General features: G+C 37.4%; 2 protein-coding genes across 8 annotated transcripts in view; both read right to left on the bottom strand.

The window, feature by feature from the left end:
- myo6a (myosin VIa) overlaps positions 1-2772 on the bottom strand; it is a 53796-nt gene extending 51024 nt beyond the window's left edge. For 2 of the 5 annotated variants that reach the window (XM_058755332.1, XM_058755338.1), the window contains exon 1: positions 2596-2772. The gene's annotated coding sequence lies outside the window, so the exon portion shown is untranslated. The remainder of the gene's footprint in view (positions 1-2595) is intronic. The other 3 variants (XM_058755334.1, XM_058755339.1, XM_058755335.1) reach the window with 2 other exon arrangements.
- Positions 2773-11514: 8742 nt separating this feature from the next.
- The window catches only part of senp6a (SUMO specific peptidase 6a), a 39928-nt gene continuing 31143 nt past the window's right edge, over positions 11515-20299 (bottom strand). For all 3 annotated transcript variants that reach the window (XM_058755981.1, XM_058755982.1, XM_058755984.1), the window contains 6 exons: positions 18677-18894; positions 18528-18601; positions 17610-17698; positions 15202-15270; positions 14868-15018; positions 11515-12019 (listed from right to left, as the gene is read on the bottom strand). In XM_058755981.1, coding sequence (XP_058611964.1) covers positions 11822-12019; positions 14868-15018; positions 15202-15270; positions 17610-17698; positions 18528-18601; positions 18677-18894 — 799 coding nt within the window. In that variant the 3' untranslated portion in view covers positions 11515-11821. The remainder of the gene's footprint in view (positions 12020-14867; positions 15019-15201; positions 15271-17609; positions 17699-18527; positions 18602-18676; positions 18895-20299) is intronic.

Here is a 20299-nt window from a genome sequence, read left to right as displayed (position 1 = left end):
GATGGGTGAATCTGGGTTCGGCGGACACCGGGAGAACATTACCTGCCTGACTGCATTGTGCAGACAGTGTAAAGTTTTGTGAAGGAGGGATAAACATATCAAGACATTTTGGACAATGCTATGCTTCCAACATTGTGGGAAGTTTGGGGAAGGTCCTTTTTTATTCTAGCATGACTGTGACTCAGAGCACAAAGCAAGGTCCATAAGACATGGTTGGATGAGATTGGTGTGGAAGAACTTGACACACAGAGCACTGACTTCAACCCCATCCCCATACAACACTTTGAGATGAACTGGAACAGAAATGGCAAACCTGGCTTTCTTGTCCAACATCAGTGCTTGACCTCACAAATGCTCTGCTGGATGAATGGGCAAAAATCCCCACAGAAACAATACAAAATCCTGTGGAAAGCCTTCCTAGAGTAGTGGAAGCCATTACAGCTGCAAATCGGTGACCAACCCCATATTAATGTCAATGTATTTAGAATGCAATGTCCCTGTTGGTTTCATGCAATACTTTTGTCCATACAGTGTTACTGTTGTCAGGGAAAGTAAATTTTCATCTGTACCCCAAATCAAGTTCATTGCATTTTCAAGAGACAAAACATGTCTGCAGTATGTCTACGATGCCTAAAAATGCTATAAAAAAATAAGGAAAAAAAAAAATCTCAGTTTGTACTAACCCTGAGGCATCAATGAAGGTGTGTACAGTGATCAGACATACAAAAGCTTGTCATAAAAATTTGCCACCGCTCGGTAGGACAGCAGCCACCAATGGAGAGTTGCTATGGTTGCTATGGCTTCTACCTAGAGTGCATATATTTGAATGCTGTCAAAGATGAATAATGAATGTCAATAGTACAGAGGACAAGGTAATATCATAGTAGCAGAGGTCCCATAATCCTTGGACAAGTGGTACACTTGCAAGTCAATGATGTATTAAGAGTGTCTATGAACGAACGAACGAATGGAAATATAGATTAAAACAATGCATTAGACTTGTACTCTTTGTATTGCTGCTTTTGGGAAGAAAAATTTTTTTTTTGCCATTTACAAGCCTGAATTTAATTTACTCATTTATTTACTCATCTGGGGCAACCTTCAAATAAAAAGTAATAGCATATTTTATATACACCTTACATGTAAGTGTCCAGATCATAAATATATTTGCATAAGGTAAAACGTATTTTACAAATATCTTGAATTACGGTATACATATAAATTCTTTAAACATACTTTTTAAGGAGTTTTTAGGGAGTTGCACCAGATGACAATTTACAACCTGAACTAACCTTGCCTTATAAAAAACAGGGTATTAATGAGCAGTGAAGGAATTTTTAAATAATAAATGTGTTTTTCATAAATCACAATAAAATTATAATTATGATAGCTTTGTGTATGAAATTACAACACCAAAAATCAAACAAAAAAGAATTCCAATAACTCGCAATATATTGGAAGAAGCAACAGATATTTTCCTCTGTATTGTGACGTACATCAAAGTGAAAGGGATTATTGAAAAGCATAAAGTACAGCCGGACTTGGTTCAGTGTAGCTGTGGTTGACTGGATGGATGTGGACTAGAATGCGAGCTTTCACTGAACCAAAAAAACCATTAGCCCTTCAGATATGTAGAACCAACACAATACAGTTCATATGTGAAACTTTCCAAAGTAATTACAGGCCTACACGTTCAATTATGGCACAAATTACAGAAATGTCTTTAAAGTGCATGTGAAGTGAGTCATGACTCCTGGCAGGCCGCACCTGTAGGTGTGTCACGGTGGTCAGACCGTTTCACACACACACACACACACACACACTGTTTGTGTGTGTCCTTCTCATATTTCTTTCATTATAATGGACAAACAGAGCATAACGACATATCTGCTTTCTTTTATCTGTTCCCAAATGATCTGCTCCATACACACTGACAGCTGTGTGACAGTCAAACCTGAGGGACGTGTAAAAGTTCCCAAGGAGCAAAGGGCATTTACAACTTCTTGTGACACAGCAGGAGCAATTTACTGTTAAGACGACCTACTAAACAACGTCCATGGATGCATTCAGGCTTTTATGATCTTTCAGGAGAATATAATAGAATAAAAAGACAATACGATTCAATACAATGTCTGGAAGTGAAAGTTTGCTTTGGGTTGACCATTTGAATTCCTTACACAAGCACAGCACCAACATTTGCAAGGTAAATGAGCTCAGAGTGAGCAGGAAATATTATGTATTTCTAAAGTAAGGGCCTAATGAATGGTCGTACACACTTGATCAGACTAAAAAAGATGCAGCGATGCCTTGCGGTGATATAAAGCAGCCTTGACCATCAGCAGCTGATCACAGAGGTGTGACAGTGCATGCATCAGACACAGAGGCATAAAAGCACATGAACACACACACAGCACACAGCCAGAATACACTCATGCTGGGATGATTTCCTGTGTTTTGCTTCGCAATACTATATCTGCACTATTTTTTCTTTGTCAAAACTAGCAATTATCCAATTTCCGCTTGATTCCAAGAAACCAAAAACACTCGCATCCAACTTAAAAGCGAAAGCGAACATCATGCACAGATGAAACTCACCTCCGTTGCTCTCCGCCTGTACAGTCCGTCGGCGAAGTGTGTAGGCATTCACATGAACTCGGTCCCGGTGTCCCGGATGTTGATCCTTTGTGACATCACGCGCGTCCCGGGAAGCGCCTGCCTCCGCGCGCCGTGGGACTCTTCATCCCGTGTGAATTCACCTCCGCCAGAAAAATGCTATTATTGCTTTATGAAACACACGGCAGTTTCTGATTCTCTGACGTTACAAATGATGTGTAATAGTAGAGCTTTTGATCTTTTCATGTCATGTTTGTTGGTTAAGATGAATGTAAAACAGCGCACTCTAGTGTTTTCCAATTGAAAAAAATAAAGTACATGCAGTTGATACTAGTTGTTTTTTTTAACTGCTTACACACTTTGCCTCTTTTTTCTAAACTTTACACACAAATCCAAGAATTGCACATACATGTTGCCTCTCATCTCTTGCAAAATGAAGCACTGCATTCAAAATATCACAAACACAAACATTTGTCTTATGTCTGTACTGGTAATTGGTCGCCTTCTAGTCTTATCGCCTGTAAAAAAAAACAATAAATCCTAATGGAATATGTCCCAAAACACACTACAGAAAACCATTTTTTAATGGTTTTAATGGTTAAAAGTTGATGGTTTGTATGGTATTTGTAGTGGAAACCATTAGAATTTTCTGGGATGGTTCTCTTGTTTTTTCAGCGGGGCTGTTAGATTGTTGCGTGTTACATAGAGAATTGCGTGTTGCAAAAAGTGTTTTATGAAAGTCAAAGGCTGAGAATTAGTGTATGGTTTTGCAGATTTGGTGTGTGGTTCTGGTGTTTGAGAGTCAGCTTTCAGAAATTGTGTGACAAGTAAAACTGTAATAAATTGGGTGCAATTAATATTGCCAATAAATGAAAATAAATATGATAAACAAAACGTCCAAAGTAGCTACATGTTCTATTTATTTATTCATTTATTTATTTATTACAACAATGATAACCAGTGTTGGGCAAGCTACTTGGAAAATGTAGTGAGCTAAGCTAACAGTTATTCTTCTTTAAATGAAGCTTAACTACACTAAAGCTACAGCCCTGGGGAATGTAGCAAGCTAAGCTACTGCAACATGGCAAAAGTAGTTTACTACATCCAAGCTATTTAAAAAAAAATAAAAAAAATTCTATTGAACCAACATTATATCAAGTCAATGCTCTCTCAGTGATCAATAAAACTGTCAGTCAAGCAGATAGACAGGCATGTTCAGTTTAATTGTTTATTCAACAGCTGTTCCAAACCAATTTGGCAAAATAATCAGTATCAACTACAGGACGGATTGACCTCAAATTGTGACATAGGCAAAATACATTTTTGCTGTTGGCCGGAAACCTCCTATTGGTAGTTGGTATTGTGGCTTTATTGTATACAGATACATTTATATAAATGGTAACACTTCACAATAAGTTTCAGTAGTTAACATTAGTTAACTAGTGTTAACATGAACTAAGAATGAACAATACTTCTGCAGCATTTATCTTAATGTTAATTTCAACATTTACTAACGCATTATTAAAATCTATAGTTGTTTGTTAACATTTGTTAATGTACTGTGAACTAACATGAACTACCAATGACTGTATTTTCATTAACATTAACAAAGATTAATAAATACTGTAACAAATGTATTTTAATGAAATCGTATTGTATAGTGTTACCATAGATGTTTAGGCCTACAGATAGGCTCTGTTTATTTGCATCGTTGCATGTGTCAGATATTAATATAAATATTTCACCAAAATCAAGTTCAAATACGAAGCTTTTGACCAGCGAATGTTTTTTTTTTTTTTTCTGACTCGTGTGATTATGTGGTCGTTCAGTTTTTTTTCTGTTATTTGGCCAAAGTATCATATTATGAAAGATTCAGCGCTTTGCACGAGCTATTTGGCTGTGACTTGACAACAAATGCTAGACTTTTATCCGCTCCTCAAAAACAAACAAACAAACAAAAAAAGCATTAGCCTTCATAAATAGTGTTTTGTTTTGTTTTTTGAGTAAAGAAACCGCTGTACTTATTCAATCAACAGTTCTTTATTTACCTTCAGACTGTAAACAAGCTGAGAAGCTCTAAACTGCGCGCCGCACTTCATTCACGAGAGAGGCGGGAGCAATAATGAGGTTTGACTGACAGTTTGAGGAGCCAATGGCGTTACGAGCTTTAGTGTCTGTGGCGTCACTTGCTGATCCAGGATCAGCGATCCGTAGCAGTTATATTTCTGATTTGAGCTCGAGTTTCAGAATGCTTTCTTTGGAAAATGTAAAGTTAGCTTTTGTTATATTTTATTGGTGACTGAAATGTTGTCTCACAGTCAGTTATGGGTCATAAGATTTAAGAAAGATATTGTCTTGACTTGAATGGCTTTGTAATTTATATATATATATACAGGTGCTGGTCATATAATTAGAATATCATCAAAAAGTTGATTTATTTCACTAATTCCATTCAAAAAGTGAAACTTGTATATTATATTCATTCATTACACACAGACTGATATATTTCAAATGTTTATTTCTTTTAATTTTGATGATTATAACTGACAACTAAGGAAAATCCCAAATTCAGTATCTCAGAAAATTAGAATATTACTTAAGACCAATACAAAGAAAGGATTTTTAGAAATCTTGGCCGACTGAAAAGTATGAACATGAAAAGTATGAGCATGTACAGCACTCAATACTTAGTTGGGGCTGCTTTTGCCTGAATTACTGCAGCAGTGCGGCGTGGCATGGAGTCGATCAGTCTGTGGCACTGCTCAGGTGTTATGAGAGCCCAGGTTGCTCTGATAGTGGCCTTCAGCTCTTCTGCATTGTTGGGTCTGGTGTCTCTCATCTTCCTCTTCACAATACCCCATAGATTTTCTATGGGGTTAAGGTCAGGCGAGTTTGCTGGCCAATTAAGAACAGGGATACCATGGTCCTTAAACCAGATACTGGTTGCTTTGGCACTGTGTGCAGGTGCCAAGTCCTGTTGGAAAATGAAATCTGCATCTCCATAAAGTTGGTCAGCAGCAGGAAGCATGAAGTGCTCTAAAACTTCCTGGTATACGGCTGCGTTGACCTTGGACCTCAGAAAACACAGTGGACCAACACCAGCAGATGACATGGCACCCCAAACCATCACTGACTGTGGAAACTTTACACTGGACCTCAAGCAACGTGGATTGTGTGCCTCTCCTCTCTTCCTCCAGACTCTGGGACCCTGATTTCCAAAGGAAATGCAAAATTTACTTTCATCAGAGAACATAACTTTGGACCACTCAGCAGCAGTCCAGTCCTTTTTGTCTTTAGCCCAGGCGAGACGCTTCTGACGCTGTCTGTTGTTCAAGAGTGGCTTGACACAAGGAATGCGACAGCTGAAACCCATGTCTTGCATACGTCTGTGCGTAGTGGTTCTTGAAGCACTGACTCCAGCAAAAGTCCACTCTTTGTGAATCTCCTCCACATTTTTGAATGACTTTTGTTTCACAATCTTGAACCTTGAATCTTGTGTCTTCAATATTGAACCTTTTCACAATATTCTAATTTTCTGAGATACTGAATTTGGGATTTTCCTTAGTTGTCAGTTATAATCATCAAAATTAAAAGAAATAAACATTTGAAATATATCAGTCTGTGTGTAATGAATGAATATAATATACAAGTTTCACTTTTTGAATGGAATTAGTGAAATAAATCAACTTTTTGATGATATTCTAATTATATGACCAGCACCTGTATATATACACAGAGATGGGCACAAATACAGTACATCAAAATGTAGCGTATTTAAAATACAAAATACTGTGTGGAAAAATGTATTTAAATACAAATACACAATTATTGGCACCCCTAGAAATTCTTATAAGTAAAATATCTCTGAAGTATATTCCCATTCATATTCACAATTTTGAGCACTCCAGGGTGATTATGAACATGAAATTATCCAGCCGTGGCTTCCTGTTTCACAGAAATATAAATAGGAGGGAAAACAAAAACAAAATTCCCTTAATCATCCATCACAATGAGAAAAACCAAAGAATATATTTCTGATGTGCAGCAAAAGATAACTGAGCTTCACAAATTAGTGAAGTGGCTTTAAGAAAAGAGCTAGAGCAGTGAAAATTCCCATTTCCACCATCAGGGCAATAATTAAGAATTTCCAATCAACATAAAATGTTATGAATCTGCCTGGAAGAGGACGTGTGTCTATATCGTCCTAATGCACGGTGAGAAGGAGAGTTTGAGCGGCTAAAGACTCTCCAAGGACCACAGCTGGAGAATTGCAGAAAATAGTTGAGTCTCAGGGTCAGAAATCCTTAAATAAAAATTGTCAAGCAGCACCTACATCAGCACATGTTGTTCTCCTCGCTCATCCAAAAACAAACTCCAGCATATTCAGTTGTCAGACACGACTGGAACTTCAAATGGCACTGGCTTCTATGGTCAGACGAAACTAAAAAATTAGCTTTTTAGCAGCAAACACTCAAGATGGGTTTGTTGAACACAGGGATAAAAAGTACCCCATGTGTACAATGAAATATACTGCTGTATTTTTGATGTTTTGGGCCTATATTTCTGCTGGAGGCATCACTGATTCTATCAAATACCAACAGATAGTGACTGACTCTGTTAGAAATCTTATAATGGGCCATGTTTGGATAATCCAAACACAAACCTCAAAAACAACACAAAAATGGGTCACTGAGCACAAAACCAAGCTTCTGCTGGCCATTCCAGTCCTCTGACCTGAACCCTGTAGAACATGAGTGAACTGAAGAGAAGCAGCAGCAACATGGAGCTGTGAATCTAAAGGGTCTGGAGTGATTCTGGATGAAGGAATGGTCTCTGATCTCTTGTCAGGTGTCTCTAACCTCATCAGGCATTATAGGAGAACATTTAGAGCTGTTAAACTGACAAATGGAGGTTTCAAAAAGTATTGAATAAAAGGGTGCCGTTAATTGTGGTCAATGTGTATTAGAGAAAAACATTTATTTCATAATGATATTTCCCCCCATTTTAAATTCTTATCCAATGAAAGGTTAGATTTTTGTGAATTTTTTAATAGAAGATCAAAAGGATTAACAATGCAGATTCATTTTCACAGCCGCCTTTGATCATATTTACCAAGGGTGCCAATATTTTTGGCCATGACTGTATATATATATATATATATATATATATATATACATAAATTACAAAGCCATTCAAGTCAAGACAATATCTTTCTTAAATCTTTTTAAGACCCATAACTGACTGTGAGACTGGTGTGATTTTAAAGTTTTCTTTAGGGACATTTCTGAAGCTGCCATTTTTGTGGAAAAAACTGTTAGAAAGCACCTTATTATCCAATGACAAACTGACTGAATTGAAGCTGCATCATTGGTGTTATTGTCTTAATTTAAACATTCAATACGATTAAATAAATCATGCCTAAATATTCTTATAAACTGATCACTGAGTTTGGTGTTGTTATTGAATTTCAGAGGTGTGTGTAGGCTATTCATTCAGTAACAAACCCACAATTCATTTCTGCGTACATCTACATCTCAAGTAGGCTGAATTCAGGTAAAGTGGGCCACTTTTTGTAAAAAGTGTAATTTAGATACCAAGATGTTTATTTTCTTTTCTTTTTTTTTACTTTTGTTAACTTTAAGGTCCAGCAATAATATTTTTATTTGAATTCAGTTCATATGAAGTGTCATTTGCAAGATATATACAAATAAACATTTTGAGGTCATGTAGGGCCTACTACAGACAAATTTCTTTTCAGGTAAAGTGGGCCAGCTGGTCTGGTAAAGTGGGCAGTCCCTTATTTAACAAAAAATATTCTGCATCTTAATTAAAAACACATGATTTATTAACACATATTATCAGACAAACATATTTAACAATGTATTTAACAAATCCAAAAATATATATCCCACGTTGAGAGTAAAATATCATGTGTAAATCCTCATCTCATGTTGTGTTGACATTAAATTTGATTAAATCTGAATATCAGAATATTCATAAATCAGAACATTGATAAAATTAACTCTACAATGTTAAAAATGTAACCACAACACAAGCAACAACAAACAGTCTAAAGATAATAATAAGAGGAATATTTAAAATGGAAACCATATGTAAAAAGAAAAAAATAAATGTTCTCAAACACTTTAAATTAACTTTAATTGTGTCAATATCTTAAAGCTTCTGCATCTAGATTTTGCTCCTCTCATCCTTTGTTCACTCCACAGATTGAACTTCATGCCTTGACTTTCTTTCTATTCTGTCTTTCCTTTCTTCCATCTCTGACTTGAATTTCCTGACTGCAGACTCATTTCTGTTTTCTAAAGAAGTAAATTATACATGTCAGCTATAAAATAACCAGTGCATGTCAATTTAAGTATAATTACTGAAGGTTAAAGGTCAGCCCACTTTACCTGAATCTCACTGGCCCACTTTATCTAACACATTCAGCCAAAGTGGACCAGCAATATTTAAACACCTTACAAGAAAACTAACACATTTTTAAACATTTTGTTCTTTGCATTTTATTCCCTGTTAACAGTGGAAACAAAAACAAGCAGGAACTGTCCCAATAATATTTGTTACCATTTAGTGAGCAACCTTATAATTTAGAAGTTTTCTACCTTTCACCATGACACAGTCCTCCTTCGAGGGGTTGCGTCAAACAAAACTATTTTATCATTTAGAGAAACGGTGTCCCTTTAATTAAGAACCATATTGTTATGCGCTGAAACCTAAATGACCCACTTTACCTGAATTCACCCTATTCTTATCTACGTAGATAGAAATAATTGTCATGTCTTAAAAATCGGTAAGTTTGAGCTTAAAGCTGTTTTGGTGCCGTTATTATATTTCAGAGGTGTGTGTGTTTGTGTGTTGTGTGTGTTGAGTATGTCATTCAGTAAGAAACCGCCAATTCCTTTTCAATTATTTTATCCAAATTACTAGAATTAAATTTTAAGTTAAATTTTTTGTTTACTTCAAACTTATTTTAAAGACTGATCTTTGTGCAGCTGAGATCTGTTGTATTTGTGGCTACTGTCTAAACAAAGCCTAAATAATGTTGTAAGTGCATGATTTATTCTGCCCAACATGTATAAAATAAGTGAGGTGGGTTGCATTATTATATTTTTTTACATGGCTAATGTGTGGTGCAGTAGTCATAATCTTCAGAAATTGCTCCCACAATTCACATTTGAGCTCCACAGCAGACCACCTGACGGTCGAAGCGGCATTACATCAATAAAGTGTGCACTCAAGAGCAAGACCATGAGGATGAGGCCTTAGCCATGTGAAATGCTAGCTAGCCAAGTAGCTCAGATTCTACCAAGCACTATTATCATTCCTCAGCGCCCACTGGTGTGATATAATGGGCTCCTTCACGTCTTTGGCTCTGTTCACGTGGCATGTGTTTGCGACTGTTTTCTGCAAAGCTGCCATCAAACAATATGAACTGAGAAAAGCCATACATCGAAATGAAAATGATATTAAGGATTCTCACACACATGCTCACTAAAACATATAATCCAATGCATTGTTCTGTAACTTTTAATCATTAATCAGTTCACTTTGGAAATGATATTTAATAGACTCAAGTGCCCTCTAAAATGTCATGGCCAGCATTAAATGTAGAATTTAGCAACTTAATTATCAATATCTTTATTAGCGGGCCTATGTTTGAACTATTGTCATATTCCATTTTAAAAGCTTGTTAAAAATAGCTTTTTAAATATAAACAACTAAAATGACTGAATCCCGAAGTGCAATTTTGTTGCCTGTTTACTACATTAAAGCTGCTTTGAAGTTGTCTTTATTGCAAAATTGATGCGATTTTGAATTGATTTTTTATTTTGCAGCACTCTTTACATGAAGTTTGATATAAAAGTATGTACAACTTAAGCCACATAATATACTCGCACGTGTTCTATGTTTGTAGGTTCCTTTTGTTTGTCTGTGGATTTTTATGTTGAAGTGTTTCCTGTTTGCCGTTTTTGCCCTCGATTAGTCTGACTGCTCCAGGTGTGTCTTGTTTGTTACCCACAGCATTGGTATACCCCTGTGTTTCAGTCTTTGTTGGCTGGTTGCTATCCACAGAACACAGGTGGCACTTACGTATACAGCAAATCTCAACGGCTGGATTGCTTGTATCATTGCAAAACATAAACTATATTCTCTCCCAGCTCCAATCTGCTAAATGCAACGATAAGGCATGAAGACATTTGAGATATAAACATTAACATTTCTCTAAAGCTACTTTGAAACAATGTGTATTATGAAAAACACTATTAACGTAGAGTTAGCACTCATGAGCTACCAAGATGGCAGATTTTAAATCAGATGGCTTTCTCCAGAAATACTGTCGACCTCTTTGACTCCAACAGATGTTTTGTTGGCGCTACAGTCAGAACATTATCGTCGTAAGGACGTCAACCAGCTTCAATTTTGGATTATATGGACACAAATACTTAGCAAAACAGAACTGATGCTTATAAAATTGCTTCACAAGCTAAAGGCCGTTTCAACGCTTGACTACAGCAAACAGGGTCCAAATCACATCGGACCACATCTGCTTTATGGAATGTAAACACAAATCATGTGAAAGTGCCTGGAGACCTCAAATGTCGTGAATCAGTTGTAATATGAAAACAAGATATTCATAAAGAAGCAAAGCCTCGTTTTTTAACACTTCATATTGTTGTATTAGACTGTACCAAGGCAAATGTGCACTCTTGAACGGCAAGTAGCAGAACATTGAAAAATGATTTCTATTTCGTTGTGGACACAAAGTTTGCTTGGATACTGATTTTACAAAAAATGCTTTCGCTTCCTTCAGAGGCATGAAGTCCAAACAGAATACTGAACATACTGTATTTAACCCTCTAGGCACATCAGAGTAAATAATCAAGATGAACACAAACTTTTATTTTACAGATGGTGCAAAACTGAAATGATGAATCGACAATAAATGAGATGTGAAACTCAAAAGGCAGCAAAGTAAAAGAAAAAAGCCTAGCTTATGTACACAATTTATTCGATACAAATAAAAAACAAAACACTCTTCTTTTTAAATTTCATATCATCAAAACTATAAGAAGGTCATAAGAAATAACGGCAGAGTTGTCCAGCAGCGTACAATCACACAAGGCCCTGATTGGCTTGTAGTGTTCATAAGTCATGTGATGGTGAAGCGTAGCAGCGTGGGTGGAGCTCAGGAGCTGATTGGAGGGATGAGATCAGCTGACTCTAAGGTATCCTCGCAGGGGCCGTGGCAGCTCTCCAGATTGTGCTGCTGCTGAGTCTGAAGCTTCAGAATGAGCTCCTTGATCTCGTCCCGCTTGGTTTTCATCCGTTGCTGGGGAAACCAATCCAATAAATTCATCGGGAGATGAAAGCTTGGAAGAGGTTTCTGTGGGAAAAAAAACAAATAAAATAATCAATTATTGCATCAGTTGCCAACTCAACAGTCAGTTCAGTTATATGAGGGTCACTAAAGTATCTGTTTTTATAATCTTTCATCAGCATGTAATAAGTCAACGTGAGGGGAGAAAAATGTAATCAATAATATAGGGGTGTCCCCGACTAAAGACTTTCATAGTTGAATCTTGCCGATAGTCGACTGATAGTCGAATCATATGTTTGGGGGCGGGGCAAAATACATTAGTCAAGTCAGACATTGGACAGTCATAATTACTGACGTTAACACACAGGGAATGTGTGTAACGTACACCTCGCAGACACAAAAATAATGTTTTATGTTTTGATTAAAAGATAGCTAACATTAAACGTCAGCGAAACTTAAGAATTCACAACATTTTTTTTTTTTTACAATAGTGCTCTCGTTATAACGTTATGTATATGACAGAAGTTATTAGTGTTCTGCATTTCTGCTTTGAGCTGCGCGCGCTGAAGATGACCATAGAATGAAGCATTTGATAGCAGGTTTTTAATCAGTGGGATTTAACTCATCATTTATCTCGTATAGAATACGCTTCTTTATTTATACAATATAACGTTAATTTTACGACTTATAGGCTATCTGCACAAAATGCCCCGAATGCAGAAGTGAACGTGTCTGCGCGGCTCTGAATGAACTCCTTTTGTGGATGCGTTTGTGGCAAACAAACTCTAAAAATTCACAGCGTTTTATTATAAGTGTTCTCATTATAATGTTATGTATATGACAGTCCCAGTCATAGTTATTAATATTCTGCATTGTTGTTTGTCCTGCTCGCGCTGTGCGCTGAAGAGATAATCACCGTAGTACTACAATGAAGCGCTTTACTGCAGCGCAACTCAACAAATGCATCTTATACGAGATAAATAATATATACATGATCTATATAACCGGCTGAAATGTTTTAAAATCACTTGTACCCTACCTGATCGAAAAGATCCAGTCTTTCACTCTGCCTGTGTCAATTTGAGTCTTGCTAAAGATTTAAATCCCTCATTAATTTAAATTCTTATTTACAGCATTATCTTAATAGGCTGAATATTAACTTGTTGGGAGAAAACCGGTAGTTCTATGTTAAATCAGAAATTTGAGCACCCCCATATAGACAAAATGGCATGACCATAACACCCCGCGAATATTCGACTGTGAGATTGGGAGTCGAATCAGGCTCCTCCTATCGAAGCGTCGACTATTCGGGGTCACCCCTACAATAATGTACTACAGCAATGTTGTAGAGCTGATTCATCTGTAGATCATTTCTTTGTTTAATCCATAATTTAACAAAAAGAATGTTATTCCACATTCTGTCCAGTGTTGTCCTCCAAATATTGTGCAATTTGAAGTTAATGAAAACAAGTATAGTGAATGTATCCATGTAGGCTGGTGTAAAGCAGTGTAACTGACATGTTTTCCATGTACAGAGTGCAATCAATAATCAAATTTGTCGTCAGTTATTTTCTTTATTGATTAGTTTTTGCAGCCCTATATTGTTGAATTACTGATTCTGATCAGCTGACACACTTTCCAGGTGTGTAGAGCTATTACGAACAGAAATTCAATACTGGTTTCCATTCAGATTAAGGTTACTGGTTCCTTTAATGATTCTATTAATTTATTAGGGCACAAAAAAAGCTACACTTCTGCCAAAATTCTGAAATCAGTTAACATAATTCCTGCAAAAATGTGCTATTGCAAAAAACAAGCTTGTAACTTTTTTTTGTTTTATTTCACAGCGCACGAAAGCTGCACTTGACAGCTGGCAACAGACACGGTTGTATGAAAATTCCCCGTAACACTTTTAGTTTAGGGACCAATTCTCACTATTAACTAGCATATTACTAACATATTGGCTGGATATTAGTACTTATAAAGCACATAGTAATGTCTTATTCTGCATGACCATATGTTAGATCAATTAAACCTACCTATTGCTATTACTATTGCTACAAGCAGCACATTTTTGTGATTATTGTGGCGTCACAGTTAATAGTAAAGGTCCTTGCACACCGAGGGTGAAATTTTCGTATGAGTTTTCTCATATTTGTTATCCTAAAAATTATTCACGCACAGAAACCTTGAAAACTGAGTCCAATGCTATTAATTAATCCGTTGCGAAAAATTCGCAAAACAGTACTAAATGGAGTCTTCAAGCGGCGAGGATGATTTTGTTGTCCTCTCGCTTCTTAAAAAGAGAAAAAGAAAGGAATTATTGGGTCCATCCAATCCTGAGATGTAGAGAGGACGGAAAGTTCCTCCTTATCAAGGAGCAGCGGGATTATCACGGGCGATTCAAAGTTTACTTCAGGATGTCAGTGACTCAGTTTGATGCTTTGCTAGCGATACTAGAGCCACATATTAAAAAAGACCACCAATTTCTGTGAACTCAAGTGTGCAAGGATCTATATACAGTGCTTTGTGCTGCGAGACGAAGTGGATGTGCTTGACAATCGCCATTCTGGATTTTGGCGTTCGCTTGTATGGTGGCTCTGAATTGTCAAAACACCTCTCGAAATGCTTGCTACGGATGCGAAAAACAGAAAATCTGATGAAATCCGATTTTTTTTTTTGACGGACAAAAGTTTCGGAGGCAGGGTGTAAACGTGATTGACACAACGTGAGGTCGTATTTATTTTTCAACGTGCAAAAGTTTCAGACTCAGTGTGCAATGGCCTTTAGAATTGGTCCAAAAACTAAAGTGAGACCTGAATTAGATCAGATTTAATCTGAAACTATTACACAGCAAACCAGAATATGTTGTCCAGTCCACTATTAGATATACAGTTCCCATGAGTCCTCTCACCTCAAAGAAGCTCTCCACATACTGCAGCACATAAACTCCACAGTCACTGAAGTTATCCTGCTGGGGCACACGCGGACTCGAGCCCTTCATCACATCCTTCCCAAAACTCCTCTTGGAGCCTTTCTTCACCTCCCACTCCACCTCCAGATACCTGCACAAACACCAGGACAAACACTCACTAATATACATGCAAACGTACAGCCACTCTCATTATTGTTTAAAGACGACATGATTCCCACAGAAAAATAACTATTTGTTTAGTAAGTACATGCAAAAACATCACATCCATTTAAAGATTTTATTTTTCCTCGTCTGAGTCGGAGCAGTAACTTACTCTCGTAATGTTTTCACCACGGTCGACCTGGTTGGTCCACGCAGGGAGTCCATGATCAGAATACAAGGCCTGAGGATTTTAATAACATGACAATGAGTGCTGAAAAATAGAACTGAATTGGAATTTAAAATTCACAATTAAATTCTAAATGTTAAACGACCCCGGTTTGTGTTTGTCATTGTTTATAATTGGTTTGAAGTAGGGATGCACCAATGTATCGGCCAATAATCGGTATCAGCCGATAAAAGTAATTGTTTAAAAACAGCAAATGATCAGGGACTATTTATTTCCTGTCAGTCAAAAGGGGGCAGAAAATGTACCAGACAGTAACTTGCAGCGCTGTTAACGCAGGTTCTATTTGACCATATGAATCATAATTCAAATCCAAGGTTGCCAGGACCACGGTTCCCCCTTCACTAAACATTATTTGTAATGCGTCTCTGATCCAAATATTGCAAGTCTCATCTTTCAAATCCTGTACTTATTTATCACAAAATGCGAACAATAAATGCTGTTTTAACGCTCAGATAATGTAAACAACATATGCGCGTGATGTTGCTGACACAGAAGAGCATACGTTGTTTACGTTCAGATCAAAGCATGCGCATACGTCGTGATACTCTCCAAAATGGTGCCAGGGTGACGCGGAGACAAATTGTTGAATAAAGTCGTTATTTTTGTTTTCTTGGCACACAAAAAGTATTCTCGTAGCTTCAAAAAATTACGGTTGAACCACTTGGATCACATGGATTATTTTAAAGTCCCCCTGTAGTCAAAAATGCTATCCCTTAAAAGTTATCTTTGATCGTCAAAATGACATATTGAAATGTTTTTTCTTGTGAAAAACTCTACACCCTTGCCTCATTTACTATATCTATGAATATGCAAATTAGCCCTGCCTCCTCTCAGTCAAACCAGCCAGCGCCTCCTGATCCACAGGTAGCCTAATGCCTGATAAAACTATGTTTTTACTAGCGGATAGCTAGAGTGGATACTGTAACATTCGTTAAAGTTTCTTACTTGACGATGTTTTGTCCTCAAAATGCCTTGAAGACTCGAATGCAGCCAAGTTTGTGATTCCAGTTCGCGCCCCGCGAGCATTCGCAAGTGAAGGGAGAGGTGGGTCTGACTCCGGGCTACTTTTACACTGTTGCTGTGGGTTATTATTATACCGGCAGCCATGTCACCCTGTAGCCCAAGACTGGTTACTCACTGAAGCTAAGCAGGGTTGAGCTGGTCAGTACCTGGATGGGAGACCTCCTGGGAAAACTAGGTTGCTGCTGGAAGAGGTGCTAGTGAGGCCAGCAGGGGGCGCTCACCCTGTGGTCTGTATGGGTCCTAGCGCCCCAGAATAGTGATGGGGACACTATACTGTAAAAAGCACCGTCCTTTGGATGAGACGTTAAACCGAGGTCCTGACTCTCTGTGGTCATTAAAAATCCCAGGATGTCTTTCGAAAAGAGTAGAGGTGTGACCTCGGCATCCTGGCCAAATTCGCCCATTGGCCTCTGACCATCATGGCCTCCTAACAATCCCCAAATCTGCTGATTGGCTTCATCACTGTCTCCTCTCCACCAGTAAGCTGGTGTGTGGTGGGCGTTCTGGCGCACTATGGCTGCCGTCGCATCATCCAGGTGGATGCTGCACACTGGTGGTGGATGAGGAGGCAAAAAAAGGGCTTTTTCAAACCGCGTTTTTGAGACAGCCTATGGGAAACTACAGATTTAAGGAGAAAATACTCAGCAATGGTGTTGATTAATGGATTGGCACTTGATTTGTCTAGAAGCAAATTAAAAACACCACATAGACAAACAGCATAAACTTGATTTTCACTACAGGGGGACTTTAACGATGTCCTTGCTACGTTTCTGTGTCTTGATCGTGGTAGGACCCTTGCTGTCTATGGGAGGGTCAGAGAGCTCTCCAATTTCATAAAAAATATCTTTAATTTGTGTTCCGAAGAAGAACGAAGGTCTTACGGGTTTAGAACGAGTAATTAATGACCGAATTTTCATTTTTGGGTGAACTATCCCTTTAACCTTTAATGTACCAAATGGAGGGGCTCCCTGTTTAGTTTACAGCATTAGTTGGTAGACTTTAGTAAAACTAAATTATTGGCATCAGTATCAGCAGATATCATTCTGAATAACCGCCTGTACTGGCTGAGAAAATTCTTATCGGTGCATCTCTACTTTAAACTCTTCTGTAGCTTTCAAACTGTAAACAAACAGGGTTAATATTGGGTCATCAAAGCTAACATGCAATTAAAAAGTTAAAGAATTTATTTTTAACACATTTATCTGATTTGTTGTAACTGATTCACTCTGTTCTAAAATTTTATATTGAATCAAAATATGGAATATAATGTATTAGCTATGCAGAGTTGTTTGAGGAATATTTGCTCTCACTGTTTGCAGGTGGTGGGTTTGGACGTCAACTCTGCTTTGTCAAAGCTCCCACTCTCATCGACCAAACTGTCATCTTCACTACACTCGTCCTGAAAACACAGATAACAACATGTGAGAGAGACAGACAAAACTCCCAAAAATCATCCAAACATTTCATTTCTTGTCAAAATCTAATACAAAAAATACACACACTACACCACTATAATAAATTGTTGTTGATAATTGAAAATAATATTTTTCCATTATGAAAGTAAGCCTGTTTTTAATAAGCCGAACTGTGTATTCCAGTAAAGGTTATCTGAAATCAGTAATCAAATATCACCAAATGAATGTAATCTGACTACTTTTAGTTAGCTTTAAATGACCTCACAACCTTACACGTAAATATGAAGGAACTCTTGAACAAATGAACACAATGTCGGAAACTAAACTATTTTATTACCATTTCTGTTACCTAAAATAGTTCCATCGTTGCCTTGTCACAAGCAGTTTGCATGTGTAACCTTTTTATTACATTTAAGTACGTACAGTACCATTCAAAAGTTTTTTTTTTTTTTATGTTGCTAAAAGCCTCACCAGTGCTGAATTTTCAGCATCATTACTCCAAGTCCTCAGTGTCACCCGATCCTTCAGAAATCATTCTAATATGCTGATTTGCTGCTTAAGAATTGTTTTATCAATGTTGAAAACAGTTGTGCTGCTTAACATTTTTGTTGAAACTGTGATAATTTTCTCTTAGAATTCCATGAGAAATAGAAAATTCCAAAGAACAGCATTTATTTAAATTAGAAATCTTTTGTAGCATTGCACAGATAAAATAAATAAATCTTTACATGCCTACAATATACGCTCCTTTTGATGGCTACATTACAAAAGTGAACTCTGATACCACAGATTAGCCAAACTGAGGCGACTCACCTGACATGAGCTTTGGTCATCTGAGTGATGGGAGTCATCTGTCCCATAACACTCGATTATTCGGTGTAAACCATCTGGAATAAAAACCAAATGGAAATCAAGCAGTGACACAGTCTGCGTTCATTCACTCGTGTGGCTCACATGCTCACCTGTGTACTGCTGCTGTCTGTTCACATCAGCCGCTGATCTGTGCGGGACGGCCGTGTGCTGCCTGACGTCGTCCAGCTCATCCGAACCTCCATCAGTGGGCGGGCTGGAGGAGGCAGCAGTGCTATGGGCTTGACTTTGAGGCTGGTACAGCGGGTTTGGCTCAACATGAGCCTTCTCCAGACCCGGAAAACAGATTATGGCGAGATACCAGTGTGCACTAGATGGACACAGAAAGACAGGTCAGGAGATTAGAAGTCTAAGATGTTTTAAAAAAACATGACAATACGCACACCACTAAGGTAGCTGATTTAAAATAAAATCACAAAGCATTTGAAGGACAGTTTAACATGTTAATTTAGTGTGAAATAACCAGTAAATAGATAAATAAAAAGCTATTCAAGCTTTCCATTTCCCCTGAGGGCTGGGTATCGGTCAAAAATGTTTGATAACGATACCGATACCGGTTCCTGAACGATACTTTTGTCGATACCAATTTGATGAAATCAATTTTAACAAGATTACATTATCTCAAAATTTATCAAAATTATTTTTTCAGCTTCTTGACATCTATACAGACTCAAAGACTCCTGAGACACTGCACAAAGGAACAAAATATATCCAACACAATAAATCAGTGCAAATAATTAATAAAGCTCAAATAGTTTTCAGTTTACACATCTGTTAGGCTACGTTTACACTAGTGCATGTTCGTTTTAAAATGCATAGCTCCGAATCATCATTTCTATTCATTTTCCACTAAATTCCTGATAAGCATTAGCACCTTCCAGCACTGTCTGCCAGTATGTATAACATTATATGCCTTCTCTCTTCCGCAATCGCTGTTCTGACATATTTCAGCAACATTACATGGCCAAAACACACATTAGACAGCAATCGGAAGTTATTACAAACACTCGATGGTGGTTTAAAGTGAGTTTTGAGTAAAAGTGGAATAGAAATCTTATTTATTATCTTATGTAGCATAATGCTACAGTGTGTGCATGAATGGTCACGTAACATGCACTTTCGGTCGGGTAGTATGGACGGAGATCTTTTCTGAAACGCCAGTATGGACGAGGATTGTTTTCATTTTTAAACAAACACGCACCAGTGTAAACGTAGCCTTACATCTGGGGGTTGAGACGCTTTCACGCTACAGCCTCATGTGTGAGCCACATCTCTGAGTGTAACCGATGTAAACTAGGTGTGTTTGATTGACGCAGCGCTGCGCAGGAGCTATATACAGTCATGGCCAAAAATATCGGCACCCTTGGTAAATACGAACAAGGAAGGCTGTGAAAATTAATCTGCATGGTTAATCCTTTTGATCTTTCATTAAAAAAATTCACAAAAATCTAACCTTTCATTAGATAATAAGAATTTAAAATGGGGGGAAACATCATTATGAAATAAATGTTTTTCTCAAAGACACGTTGGACAATTATTGGCACCCCTAGAAATTCTTATGAGTAAAATATCTCTGAAGTATATTCCCATTCATATTCACAATTTTGAGCACTCCAGGGTGATTATGAACATGAAATTATCCAGCCGTGGCTTCCTGTTTCACAGAAATATAAATAAGAGGGAAAACAAAGCCCAAATTCCCTTAATCATCCATC

This window comes from Onychostoma macrolepis, chromosome 20 (genome assembly GCF_012432095.1).
Source record: "Onychostoma macrolepis isolate SWU-2019 chromosome 20, ASM1243209v1, whole genome shotgun sequence".
Taxonomy (NCBI): Eukaryota; Metazoa; Chordata; class Actinopteri; order Cypriniformes; family Cyprinidae; genus Onychostoma; species Onychostoma macrolepis.
This window is presented reverse-complemented; position numbering and strand designations above follow the sequence as displayed.